Here is a 14,728-nt window from a genome sequence, read left to right as displayed (position 1 = left end):
TATTAAACTTTGTAAAAACTACAAAGATTTATAAACAATCAAGGAGAGGAGAAGCAGGAAGTGGTCTGGGACATCCTAAATGGGCCCTGTAGTTCTTCCTTTCTCATGTTGGGCACATGCTGTATGGCCCAGAATAATCAGTGAGGCCTCTTCGATGAGGTTTGTGTGTCGTTGCACAGTGGGGGAATGTCTGGGTTATAAAACATCTCTATTTTAGACTTCGCATGGGCTAGGATTTTATAAGCTCTGCAGTATTGACTTGCTGGGCTAGGCTAGATCATTCTTTGTGGTATGGAGACTGTCCTGTGCAGTACAGGGTGTTTAGCAGTATCACTGGCCTCTACCCAGAAGCCCCTCTACTTGTGGCAACTCAAAATGTCCCAAGATATTGCCTATTGTCCCATGGGGGGCAAAGTCATCCCTGTTTAAGAACTGTTCTAGAGGCCTGTGTGGTTTATGTGACATTCTTCAGGGAGCCATGTTGTATAAACCTGTAGATTATGGTTTTGTTGTATTCAGCAATTGCAAACCGTTAATCCTCTACAGTATTCCATAGAGTAGGACTTTGCTCATCATCAGTAGTACTAGTTTATTTGTCAGAAGGTCAGTTGTTTAGATGTCATCATGTAAACAAGGAGACTAGATCAGGTCATCTGAATCCTTTCTTTCCCTGGGAGTTGTCCCCTTCCCCAGCAACTTTCATTCTCTCCTCTTTTGCTCTTCTGTCTCCCTGATACCATCTTGTGCTCTGATAGACAGTAACTGGGTAGCTGCCCTGTCTTAGATTGAGTGGCCAAGAAAGGTTCCATCTTAGGGGGTATCTTCTAAGCCAAGAACTGAGTGTCAAGGAGTCAAGGATATCATGAAAAAGTTTAAAGCATAGGAAACCACTAATGCAAATGCATTAAGGTAGAAACATGCTCAATATTTCAAGAAGAGAAAAAGCCAATGAGACTGAAAACAAGGGATAATGTGAGATGAACTCATCTTAAAAAAAATTTGGAGAAAAGATGGGCAAGTGTTTTTATCCATCTCAGCATTATTGGCATTAGTAATACAGTACTTGCAGCCTGTACTTGAGTATCTGTACAACTCATTTTGAAGGAATGTTATAGTATTTCCCACAAATAAGTGGTTTTTTGTTTCACTTTCCTTTTTCCAACCATAGCCGCTGCATTATTAAAAAACTTCATGGATAAAAAATACATCAGTAGAATTTTTCAATATTGGTAGCAGTTGCTTTTTAACTAATTGGTTTCTTTCTTCTTTTGTACAGGTCAATTTGTTGTTTGATTACCTCTCCCACCTCCTCCAAACAGATAAATATCATCTTGTTTTGTTTCAGTTTCAAGTTTCTCACTGTATGGATCACTGATTGAAAAACAGATGGCTTTACCTCGTCTCACAGGAGCCTTGCGCTCCTTTTCAAATGTCACCAAGCAAGATAATTATAATGAAGAAGTGGCTGATCTAAAGGTAAACACAGAATATGAGAAAACATTTGACCTTTTTTTTTCTAAGTTTGTGTGCTTAGAATGGTAAGTTTTATCTTATTTGGTGTTTTACCAAGAAGAGGAATGGGCATACTGATGTTTCCTATGGGAATACTTATCTTAAGCACCTATGACCATATTGTCAAAGGTGATTATCAGAACTATGATACTGAAATCTGTGTTAATTTATCTGTTGCTAAAATTCCTGCCACAGTTGATTTTATACTTTAATCCAGTAATTTACCTCTGGATCACCTGAGGAAGTTTTCAGGTCTCTGGTAAAATTCTTACCGAATGGACAGAACACTGTCTGTACCATAACATGCGAAATATGAGTATTAACCTCTTAAATAAGCTGGTCTTATAACTGACTTTTGTCTGGTCCTTATAATTGGTTCTGAACTTTATAGGTCTGAAGGTGTATAAACTGTACATATGAAGGAATGAGACATACAAAACAGTATATAAAGGAACTGGCCCTATGCTTTTTTTTAAAAAAAGAAAATAGTCATTTTGCTGACTCCTTATTTGACTCTGTTGTCAAGAATATTAACATCATTTCCCAGTAGGTGAGAATATTTTAGCCTAAACTCTTTATGTGTTTTTCAATGAATAATTTCACTTAAAAGATTGATACTAGGAAGAAAAGATTTATAATAGTCTTTAAGTAGATTTTTCCTGTAATGGTGATTCGGAGTTTTGCTACATGTAAAAACCTTCTTTATGATAGAAGCTAATTTACATTTCACTGCAATTAAAATAAGGACATATTTTAATTGTAGACTACAATTAATTAATATTGCTGTCTTAAATTTGAATTATTTCCTCTCGTAACCAAGGCCATTTACAAGTTGCTTTATATTAGAGATAGATCAGAAGATTTTAAAACTTGCAAGTGTTTAAGGACATACTTGTCTCATGTCATTTCACTTTCTCTTTTGACTTTTAAACATTTTCTTTTTTCTTGAAGTAAAGTGGCAGATGAATCTCATTTTAATTTAACTTGTTATCTTAGGAAACAGCTGATATATATGAGAGAAAGAGAGAGAGAGAGAGAGAGAGAAGATGAACCTTTATGTACTTATCATCCATTGTAACAACTTAATTCGAACTGTGGTGAATCTTATTTCATCTGTACAGTTGCCCATTTTCTTCCCCCTAAATCCAGATCAACTAGCTCCATTTTAAGTTAGAAAACTAAGGCCCAATGATATTATTCAATATTATTAGTACAACCAAGAGGAAAATTTGCTTTCTATCTGACCTATTACATCTTCACTTGGTTCAAGGGCTTTATGAAATTTAATCCATGGATCAAGGCCAGCGGTCTGAGGTAAAATATGTATTGCTTTCTGTGTCAGTTGTTGAGAATAGAAAGATTTACAATTTCAAGAAAAGAGTGTGAGAGATAAGAATCTTCTGATTTCTAATCTATTCTAGAATCATACTTAGGAGAACAATGCTGATTTGAATATATTGAGGCCATGATAGGAATCTAATTTTCTTTAAGTGCTTTTCGTCAAAGCACAGCATTAAGTTCTTATATACAATATGGTCTAAGCTACGTTAGAAACAAGCAGAAAAATGACAAGAGGTACATGGGATGTTACCAGTTGTTATATCTAGATGTTGGACTTTTTGCTTTTTACTTTGCTGTATGAAAATAATTTCATAATGAGTATTCAGTGTGATTAAAACTATAAAAATAATAGGCTTTTTAAAAACATATCTTTTAAACAAATGAGGTTCTTTTAAATTACATTTAAATAATGCTTTTTTGGGAGCTGTAAATTTGGATGTGAATACATACAGTTCTAAATTTTTGTGGGTAGTGCCAAGTTGTATAATATAATGCAAGATACAGTGAGTGATGTATTTGAGAAAACCCTTAATCAGTATGTCTCTGTATTATGCTGTTTGTTTCAGATGAAACGGTCTAAACTTCATGAACAAATGGTAGATTTGGACCTGACATGGAAGAAAATAGTAACATTTTTGAATGAAAAACTGGAGAAGAGTGAAATGCAAAGTGTAAATGAAGATTTAAAAGATATATTGCAGTCTGCAAAACAAATAGGTATAGTTCTGTTTTATTTTTTTTTTACTAAGATTCCTTTTAACCTATATACTATATAGCATAAGACTAAAATTTTCAGGCATATGTTCATCATTATGAAAGACAGTGTTTCCATAAAGAGGCTTAGGATAAAGTCAGGAGGGAGAAGTAAACTAGTAATTATAATAGAGACAAATATGAGTAACTTAGAGGAATGTGTAGTTCGAAAACCATGTCATGTTTGAAATCACCATAGGGTAAATTACAAATTTAATGTAGCTGGAGGGAACCTTAAAAACCATATAGCTCAATCTCTAATAGATGCCTACCTGGCACATAGGGAGGGGGGACAGCACTGGAGCTGACTTCGCTTCAACTCCTGTGCACATTAAAATTCTCATCAGTCAATCATATTTGAAGGAAATTATAATTAGAGACTATAATACTGTATACTTAACACAGGTTATTTTTGTAAGCTTGAAAACAAGATAAAACAAATGATTCTGGTAAAGCATCTCAATTTGCTTGCTGAATTCATCATTCTAGACTACAAACTAAAAAGCCTAATTAATACTATGTAGTTTTAAATTCTTCAAATTCAGGTTTTGTACCTACAGGGAGTTCAGACTGCTGTTCTGGCTCTCTGTGATCTAGCCTCTGCCTTTCTTTCAGACCTCGAATCATCCTTGTACTTAGTAACTGCTTCAGACATGTGTCTTTTTCTCACTTCTCAAACCCACCAGGTTTTGGTGCCTGTTTTGGGGTCTTTGTACGTGTTGTTCCCTTTGTTGAGAATGTTCTTTCATCCTGCTCTTACAGTGGGTAAATCCTTTCTTGTTACTCTGAACTCATCTAAAATGTTATTTCCTTAATGAGGCCCTCACTGACAGTCCAGTCTCAAGTTGTTTCCCAGTCCCTCTACCTTACAACCCTCAATAACATTTTCTGCATAACGTTTACCACTCATGTGATATTCTTCTTGTTTGTCTATTGCCTGTGTTTTGCTACTGGGATGTAAGTTTCATGAGAATAGGATTTTATTTTTCTTGCTCAACACTCCATCCCCAGTGTTCAATAGTGCTTGGTCTATTTTAGGGTCTTAATGAAACTTGCTAAATAAAGTTTCTCCCATGATTTCTTGGTAGAGGGAAAATTTAGAGCCTTACTTTACTATATGCTACTTGAGGTTTTCTTCCCTACACCAACTTTGGAGGGTGTTTCTGTTCTATATTGTACAGTTCATGACCATCAAATCTTTAGATTTATTCTTCAGATAATTTGACTTTGATGTATCATTTAATTATCATTGGTTTGTAATATAGTATAATATTGAATTTAAAGTCCTTATTGTTTAAAGTTGTGAAGGTACGAGATGAATGTCATATGTTTTTAGATTTGGATGATGAGAAGTTCAAGGTCTTAGTAAGAATTGAGTTTGCTTAAGCTTAGGAGAATAGAGCACACTTTGATGAGATTGGTGATAGCATTTGGCATTAAATCACACTTGATATTTTATGAATAGAGGCAGTTAGGTTCATTGGAAAACTGTAGCAAAAAAAAATCTGCAGCCTACCTAGATCACCTCAGCTAGGATTTTAACCATTCTGGGCTTCACTGTTTTCATTTCTAAGATGTTAGGGTCACTGGGGTGAGTAGGGGGTGGTCTGACTAAAGTGCTTTTAAAAATCTGTAGTGCATCCTTCCTTTTCTTTAGTTTCATTATAAAAATGCCTCAGAATACTTAGCAAAAACAGTAATAAAATATTAAACTTATTCAGTACCATGATTAAATTATTTCTTTATATAAATGATATGGAAATTAAGATATTATTTAGACTGTTTCTCTGAATATCTCTGACAAGTCAAAAATCTTTAAATACTAGTCACTAAACATAACCCTAGGATATTTGCTTGTCGGAAAAACTTTTGATTCATATTCAGGTACTGTCTGTTGACTGATGTTTAAGGAATTGATTATTTTGAGATGTATGTCTCAAAAGAATGTTTTCATGACATAAAATCTTAGGGCTGGAATTTGACAAATGTTCCATTATAGCTACTTTTTAAAGCTGTGTTTAAGTTGAATAATTATTTATTAGCTTTAATGAAACTAATAGTTGGACAGTCAGCCACTCATCTGAATGAAAATACTGCTGATAGTGGAAATGTAATAAAGCAAACAGTGTTAAAAAGACTAGTCTCATGAGAAAAATACGTTCGTGATTTCTCTTATATCTCTCTTTTAGCACAGGTAATTTTGGTGTAACTATTAAAAAGGTAGAGCAACAGAATAAAGAAAAAAGAATTACTTTCATTTCCATTGAGTAAAATGTGATTTAGAAGTGCTTGATTAAGACCATGTATGTTGACGAGGTAGAGTAGTAGGCATTTTAAGCTGGAGGGGACATCAGGGAACATCTTGTCCAGTCCCTTCATTTTATATGTGAAGAAACAGGGCCCATGAAGGTTAAGTGAATTGTCGATTTGTGGTAAAGGTGTGCCTAGACCTACATTCTCAAGTAGAAACATTGTGGAAATCCTGGATTCTTTCCTGTCCTTGCAGTCAGAGGTCATGTTTTGTCAAGTGTACTTTTTGGCTCTTCTTAAATTCACTCCCCACCACCTATTTACCATTGCCCTATTTTATTTACACTTTTCCCATCTCATATCTGAAATATGTTAGCATATTGCCTCAGGCTTTCTCAACTTCTTATTCAGCTTCTTCACTGCCACTCTACTGATCTTTGCAAGAAGCAAAGCTCAGTTTTATTTCCAGTAAAGCTCCTTTATGAATTGAAACAATTTACCTTTCATCTCCTTGCCATTTTATCACATGCAGCCTTTACTCCTATCATACGCAGTGTTTATTATCTTAATTTCCTGAACAGTGCTTACTGTTTTTTTTCTGTCATTTATGCTTTAAAGTAACATCCCATTGTGCTTACCTGGGGAAATGCTTCTCATCTCTGAAGAAATGGCTTAGGCTTCATTCATGCCTCCTGTTATTGCTTTCTAATCTTAGTAGACAGTGTTCCTTTAGACTGTCAGCTATTCTGTACTTTTTAGAGTACTTTCTCATTGATAGTTGCTTATCGCTGATGTTGTGAAAGCCTAGATGATACAGGGATTCCAGGGATCACAGGTTTTTGTACTCTGGTGCCTAAGATGGTGCAAGCCATACAGTAGATGGTCAATAAATAAATGGGGTATTGAGCCGTTATCACAAATGATGTGTATCAGTGCTTCTCAAAAATGAGAACTCCGGGACTCCCAAGTAGCGCAGTGCAGATTCACTTTTGAGAAACCACTGTGCAGTTGTGAGTTCGTGTCCATGCTTAGCAGCTAACCCAAGGTGTGGTGGAGTATGTTGTGCAGGACAGTTAGTAATTAGGCAAGAGTATTAATGTTCATGGGGCAGTTATCCAACTGCACCTAAATGTTTTAAAAGTATTTGTATGTTTGAGATTCTGTAGATGAAAGCTCTTGCTCATTAAAAAGTTAAAACCCTGAAAAAATATTCTTGATCTCTGTAGATGTTTCTTTGAGTCTGCAGTTATTTTCTTCTTCTTCAAAAGTGAACTCAACTTACTTTTTCTCCCACTATATTGTAGATATTATATTATGGTAAGGTACGTGTTTCTGTTAATTAGATTTAATGAACACAATATGTGGCTGTATTATAATTTAACCAGTCACCTAGTAATGGGTATTTAATTCCACTTTTGGTAATAAATTAAGGTAATTCTCCCATTTATGACTATATTTCCTAAGGTGATTTATTATTTATTTAGTAAAGGAGAATTAGAGATAAATCTACTTTCTTGGAATTCACAGGTAATCAGTGTGGTGTAGTAGAAAGAACTTTATGACTAAGAAGAATGCTTGGAATCTTGTTTAATAAGCAAATGGCTGTTTGATCTCCCCCAGATTATTTAATTAGGAGTCTCCGTGTTTTAGCATCTGTAAGAGGAAGATAATTTTATGAGGAAGAATTGAGATAATATGAAAGTTCTTAATAAGTTCTTTAAGAATAATCCCAAGGTGCAAAATGATAATGCCTTTATAACAGAATACATATTTACATTAGATATAGAATGAATTTATAAATATGAATTCCATTTTTGTTCAGACTTTAGTAGTCCCAACCCTGTTGAATTATCTGTGGAATTAGGGACTGCACAGTCCCTAAATTACCCATAACCTAAGTTCTCCAAGCATCATATATGGATTGAACAACCAAAATGAACATAAATGCTATTACGTTAATTTATGTTATTACGTTAAAAAGCGTTATTTAATTTATAGAAGATTCTGTCATGTATTTTCCTCAATACTTAAAGAATAATTATATGTCAAATGCTATTTTAAAGTCTTTATAATCTTAAAAGTAGGTTTCATACTTGAAGAAATTAGAAATAATAGGCACACATTATAAAATTGCTTATATTCACTCATATAAACTGTTAGTCTTCTACACATATGTGTAAATATCAGATACAATAAAAAGTTAACTGAGGCAGTACAGTATAATGTAAAAAACACTAGTCTGATGTTATCGAGGCCTGGGTTCATTTTAATTCAAATCTGTTGAAGCACCTATTTTGGGCTAGGAGCAGTGAGAGAATACAACAATGTATAAAATATTGTACTTACCTTGAAAGAGGCAATTAATTCATCTGGATTCTGAAACATGGGTAGGATTTGAACAGAGGCCTTGGGAAGGTTAAATAAAGGCATGGAAATAGGATAGGACCTGGGATTTGGATGTTAAATCCTTGTTGGCTGGAGCAGGAAATGTTTAATAGTTAGTAAAGCTGGCAAAAAAGGATCCTGGAGTGACTTGAAAACTAATTGTAGGAATTTGCATTGAATTAGCAAGTTTGACTAAGGTGCTCAGAATTTGTGATGTGACTGGAGCCAGAGTTTCAGAAAGAAACTAGTGTGAATTATATTACAAATTTTTTTCTATATTACTTTAGGTAAGTCATGTTGACTTTTTGGGACTTCTGAAAATTGAAACTCCTTTTTTCTGCTCTAAGACTATTCCCTTTTTTTTTTTTTTTGCTATTATTAATGCACAATTACATGAGCAATATTATGGTTACTAGACTCCCCCTATTATCAAGTCCCCACCACATACCCCATTGCAGTCACTGTCTATTAGCATAGTAAGATGCTATAGAATCACTGCTTGTCTAAGACTATGCTTAAATCAGAAAATCAAATATGAGAAATTAATGACTTAAAGAAATCAGGGGCTGCTCCTTTACTTCTTATTTTGGCAAGGGATTTACTTTTGGCCTCTACTAAACTTCTTTTTAAATGTTGTATAATATCCCTACATTTATTTTTAAAGATTCTATTATGTCCATCCTTAATGGTGTTAAATATTTTTTAATAAAAATTAAATAAATCTAGTTCTTGCCATCTCAGATTTACAGTACAGATTGGAAAGACAGTTATAGACCTCTGAAATTTCCTTCCTGCTCCAAAAGTCTGTAATTAACAGTTTTTTATACCTTATTTTGGTTAATTTAGCTCATCAAATCAGTTTTTAAACTGTGGTTTTAAATAAATTTTAGCTAATGCCTTCAGAAAGAGGTGAAGAGTTGTTAATAGGTAATTTCTATACTTAAGCATAGAGTAATTACTGTTTGTTTTTGTTTTTGTTTTTGTTTTACCTAAGGTAGTTCTGTGGAAACTTGGAAATAGACTTAAAAGGATTTTTCTGGTCCTAAATTGGTTATCTTTATCAGTATATTTTCGCTATTGGATTTACTCAGAAGAATATGGTCGTGTTTTTTGTTTTGTTTCTTTTAATGGTAACCATGATTTCATTTGACCTAATACTGTTCGTTTTGTTTTTGAATAGTTGGAGTGGATAATGGGAAAGAAGCAATTGAAAGCGCAGCTGCATTTCTCTTTAAGACATTTCACTTGAAGGACTCTGTTGGGCACCAGGAGACAAAAGCTATCAAACAGATGTTTGGTCCCTTTCCATCATCATCTGCCACTGCAGCTTGTGATGCTACTAATCGAATTATTTCTCATTTTCATCAAGACAGTCTTGCTGCTCTTGTCCAGATGACAAAAGAGGAATATGGTGATAGAGTTTTATTTGGTAAAAATTTAGCGTTTTCATTTGACATGCATGATTTGGACTACTTGGATGAACTGCCAATAAATGGTGAATCCCAGAAAACCATAAGCTTAGATTACAAGAAGTTTCTGAATGAACATTTGCAGGAGCAATCCACCCCAGAGCTCAAGCCTGTAGAAAAAACAAACGACTCCTTTTTGTGGTGTGAAGTTGAGAAGTACTTAAATGCAACTTTAAGTGAAATGGCTGAAGCAACAAGAATAGAAGACCTTTGCTGTACTTTATATGATATGCTTGCTTCTGTTAAAAGTGGTGATGAACTTCAGAATGAGGTATAGTTGAAGTTATTGAAGTTTTATATTTATGTGAATTATCCTAATGAAATAGTCTTCTTAAACATGGGTGATTAGCAAAGAAAGTACTTCTTTAATATTGTGCTATATCGTCAAGTATGTCACCAAATGGTTTTACCTAGTAGACATGTGTATCTTTCCACTAGGTCCTTATAGGAGGACTTTGAGAATAAGAAATAGCAGAAGAGTCAGAGAGCAGTAGTTGGGGATAAGGGACAGTCCTCGTTGAGTGTTGTTACATTGTAATGATTAGTAGTGCCCTTCAGAAGGTGTATAGGTTTGAATGACAAAGTACATGATTACTCTAATAAGTGTTAACATTTGCATAGCATTTAATATATTTAAAAGGTCTTTGATGAAAATATAATAAACTTAAAAATATTAGAAATTTTATCAACATACTGAGTGACTTACTGATTTAGAAAAGCATTTTTGAGTAATTTCTATTTTGGAAAGAATGAACATTAAAAAACAGACTGGTCTAGAAATAATTGGACTATTTTATATTACTTGTTCAATAAATAAATTTGTCCTCATAATTTTTATATCACACAAAGGAAAACATTTTAATTCCTTTCTGTGCCATGATTTGGTTATGTTACTCAAAATGATGAATTACTCTTATTATCACATGAAAAGTTTATCTTGAAGGATTAGTTTTGTTCCCAAAACTAATACTGGCATTATATTGCTTTCCTCTCAGAAGTTGAAAATAAAGTTCCTATTATAAATTTTAAATTATCTGATTTTAATACTGGATAAAGTGGAAGAGTAACATATTTGATGAAGGATTAAGAAAGGTGTCATAAAGTTGTAGAAAGGGCAGAAGGGCAAAGTCTTTGAAATCAGTCCTTCCTTTCCCACTTACTGGGAGTGAGACTCCAGATAATTCAATTTCCCAGAGGCTGGTTTTTTGGGGCTATCTCAAGGGTCTATGAATATGAAGATTATAGAATTGGTATATGCCTTAACTGAGGTATTATATGTGAATTGATAAGTAGCACTTAGCAAATACTCATTACATGGTAGCTGTGATTTTTTGTTGTTACTGTTATTTTTCTTGGAATTAAGAATTTTTAAATCATACAGTACTAGGAATACAGATAAAAACACAAGTAATTTTCTTCAGATAAAAATTAATTTGGAGAATTAGTTATACTGGTATTGGAGGACTAAACTCATGGTAGTGATAGGTATTTGCTGATTAACTTGAAAGTAAGTTATTATGTTGTTCATTCTGTACTCAAGTCCTATTAACCTTGAGTGTTTTACACTTAGTTTAATTTATATCAGATATGGTGCACAGTTGTGAATGGATTTTCTCTAACATTCTAAAAATAATAATATTGTTTAAAAATAGTTATTTATAAATAAGATCTTACTGGTATTTACTTATTGTAATCAAATACATAGATTTCCCTATTATAATTATAGTAAATGGAAACTCATAAATGTCAGAGTAATGAATATTTTATTTTCTGAGTAGACATAAGACTATTCTTTTTACTTCTGTGTATCCAGAGGAATGAAATTCCTCACCATAAATTTAAGTATGTAACTGAATCTGATTGTTGGAGGGAGTGTTTTCTAGTTTTCAAGATTTTTTTTTCATAATCTACCTCATTGTAAAGTCAGACGAAATCCATGCATCCATCCATTCTTCATTTATTTATTGTTTGCTTAATAAGTACTAGGTACAGTGCTAGTTACTGGGCAGAAACGGATGAATAAGATAGCAACCTTTCTCTCAAGGAATTAATTGTTTAGTAGGAGAAAACTTGTCAATAGTTAGGTATACCCAAATATCTTAGGTGTTTGATACAATATGCTAAGAAAATGGGGACATCAAAGAACAAGTCATAGATTCCTCAGAGGGGTTAGTGTAGTAGGAAAAGTATTCCTAGAGAAGGGAAAACTTAAGTCAAGTCTTTAAATATGACTAGATTTAACTTCTTTAAGTGGACCAGGAAGGTAGGGAACATATTTTAAATGTGAGAAAGAACACGGTGTGTTTAGAGAGCTGCCCTCTGTACAGTGAGGGTGCAGGATGCAAAGGGAGGTATCGTAGGAGGCAAGGGTGGGCAGATAGGTAAAGGGCCAAATAAGGTGAGACCTTGTACACCTTGTTAAGGTGTATTGTAAGCCACTCTAAAACCTGTAAGTATACCCTGTATGGTCTGGTTCAGTGATTTTTAACTAGGGTTTAACATGTTTCATATTCTGCCAAGTGGCTTGAGTCAGGAGTTTTAAAATGGTCATTCCTGTCAGTGTTTTGGATTTTCTGTGAATGAAAAGAAATAGTCATGATAATTTTTTGTTTCACATTATAGATTATTCTTACTTCATATATTAGATCTCTTCCTATGTGGTTATATTGTGGTACAGCAAATTTATCCTGTGATTTTGAAGTAATGCTTTAATAGAAAAATGTTTCAGTGCAATCTCTCTTGACCACTGCTTTTCTCACTGTCGTGTGTTATACTTTATGTGCTGTCCATTAATTTTAAATCTCTCCCTTAAGCATGGAGAGTGTAATTAAGAGTAATCAGTTAATGTGATAGAATAGTTAATTTCCATTTCTTTTTGAGCTTTTTGTTGACTCTATGGAATAATAATATTTAAATAGCCATACAGTAAGTTACTGCTCCAGATATTTAGCAGAACCATAGGAACATATTTTTAGTAAACTTAAAAGAAATCCACAGAAATCTATATCTATGCTGAAGGTATTTTTCCTCCTCCTTCAGTTCTGTTTAGTTTATTGACCTAATGACTGATGACAAAGTTGTTTTTAAAGGCTGGCTGTTTAGAAGTCTTTTTTCCTAAAGACCTTTATGTTAATGTTGAACTAGTGTTGGAAGTATGAGAATGAAAGTGTATGCATATGATGACATTTACGACAAAGATGTAAGAGAGATTCTAGTCTGAAACATGTGGAGAGAAAGAGAAATAATCCTAATGACATTAATAATAGTAATAATAATGGCTACATTTGAGTGCCTTCTGTAGGACATAATGCATTATGTTGTGTTTTATGTGCACTGTTTCACTTAATCCTTAACAGCAATGCTTTGAGGTAGGCAGTGCTGGGTTAAAAACTGTTAGAATCCCTAAATATTAAGAGGTTACACTCTGAGGCACCTCTCCCCTCCCATGAGTGATTAAGAAAAAAATACTAAGGCAAATAAAAGAAAGCCTAATAAAATTTTATTTCTACCACTGTGGATAATTTGATGTCTTTTTCAAACATCAGATTCTTTTTTTTAATTAAATTTTTATGAAAGTGTATATGACATACAATGTTATATTACTTCCACATGGATAAGATAGTGATTCAACAATTATATACACAAAATGATCACCATGATAGTAACAATAGTTACTATCTCTCACCATACTTAGTTATTACAATATTATTGAATGTATTCCCTATGCTGTAATTTTCATCCCTGTGATTTACTTATTTTATATTTGAAAGCTTGTATTTCTTAATCCCTTGCAGCTGTTTCACCCATCCTCCTACCCTTTTCTTCTGTGGCAACCACAAGTTTGTTTTTTTTATTAGTCTATTTCTAGTCTGTTCACTTGTTTTAGTTTTTAGATAATATAGTTAAGTGAACTGGAATGGTATTTGTCTTTGAATCATTTCACTTAGCATAATACTCTCTAGGTACATCCATGTTGTTACGAATGGCAAGATTTCATTATTTTTTATGACTGAGCAATATTCCGTGTATATATGTATACACACATCTTCTGTGTCCATCCATCATTGGACACCTAGGTTGCCTCCAATTCTTGGCTATTGTAAATAATGCTACAATAAACATAGGTGTGCGTATATCTTGTTGAATTAGTGATCTTGTTTTCTTCAGGTAAATTCCCAGAAGTGACATTACTGGGTCATTTGATATTACAGTTTTTAATGTTTTGAGGAAACTGCATATGTTTTCCATAGTGGCTGTTCCAGTTTACATTCCCATCAGCAGTGTATGAGGGTTCCCTTTTCTCCATATCCTCTCTGCACTTGTTATTTCTTGTCTTTTTGATACTGCCATTCTGACTGGTATGAAGTGATATCTCATTGTTTTGATTTGAATTTCCTTGACAGCTAGTAATGTTGAACATCTTTCCATTTTTCTGTTGGCCATCTGTATGTCTTCTTTTGAAAATGTATGTTCAATTCTTCTGCCCATTTTTAAATTAAGAGTATTTGGGTTTTTTTTATATTGAGTTGTATGAGTTCCTTCTATATTTTGGATATTAATACCTATTAGATATATAATTTGCAAACATCTCCCATTCCATAGATTGTTTTTGTTTTGTTGATGGTTTTCTTTGTGGTCATATGCTTTTTATTTTGATATAGTCTCACTGGTTTATTTTTGCTTTTGTTTCCCTTGCCTGGGGAAACATATCCAGAAAAAAATTGCTAATGTCAATGTTCAAGAGTTTAATGCTTGTGTTGTCTTTTAGGAGTTCTATAGTTTTGGGTCTTTCATTTGTTCTTTAATCCATTTTGAGTTTATTTTTGTGTATAGTGTGAGACAGTGGTCCAGTTTTATTCTTTTACATATAGCTGTCCAGTTTTCCCATTTAATAAAAAAGACCATTTATTAAAAGACTATTTTTTAATAAAAAGACCATTTATTAAAATACTATTTTTTCCCTATTGTATACTTCCTTCCTCCTTTGTCATAGAGCATATAAACATAGGTTTATTTCT

The 14,728-nt window shown here is 33.4% G+C and overlaps 1 protein-coding gene across 3 annotated transcripts in view; it reads left to right on the top strand.

Moving 5' to 3' along the window:
• The window catches only part of ASCC3 (activating signal cointegrator 1 complex subunit 3), a 275,119-nt gene that overhangs the window by 12,180 nt on the left and 248,211 nt on the right, over positions 1–14,728 (top strand). For 2 of the 3 annotated variants that reach the window (XM_036890362.2, XM_036890359.2), the window contains exons 2-4: positions 1,346–1,476; positions 3,420–3,570; positions 9,422–9,981. In XM_036890362.2, the coding sequence (XP_036746257.2) occupies positions 1,387–1,476; positions 3,420–3,570; positions 9,422–9,981 (801 nt within the window). In that variant the 5' untranslated portion in view covers positions 1,346–1,386. The remainder of the gene's footprint in view (positions 1–1,345; positions 1,477–3,419; positions 3,571–9,421; positions 9,982–14,728) is intronic. The other variant, XM_057489450.1, reaches the window with a different exon arrangement.

Source organism: Manis pentadactyla, chromosome 12 (genome assembly GCF_030020395.1).
Source record: "Manis pentadactyla isolate mManPen7 chromosome 12, mManPen7.hap1, whole genome shotgun sequence".
Lineage (NCBI taxonomy): Eukaryota > Metazoa > Chordata > Mammalia > Pholidota > Manidae > Manis > Manis pentadactyla.
Note: the sequence above shows the minus strand (reverse complement) of the source record. Positions and strands in the feature narration are given on the sequence as shown.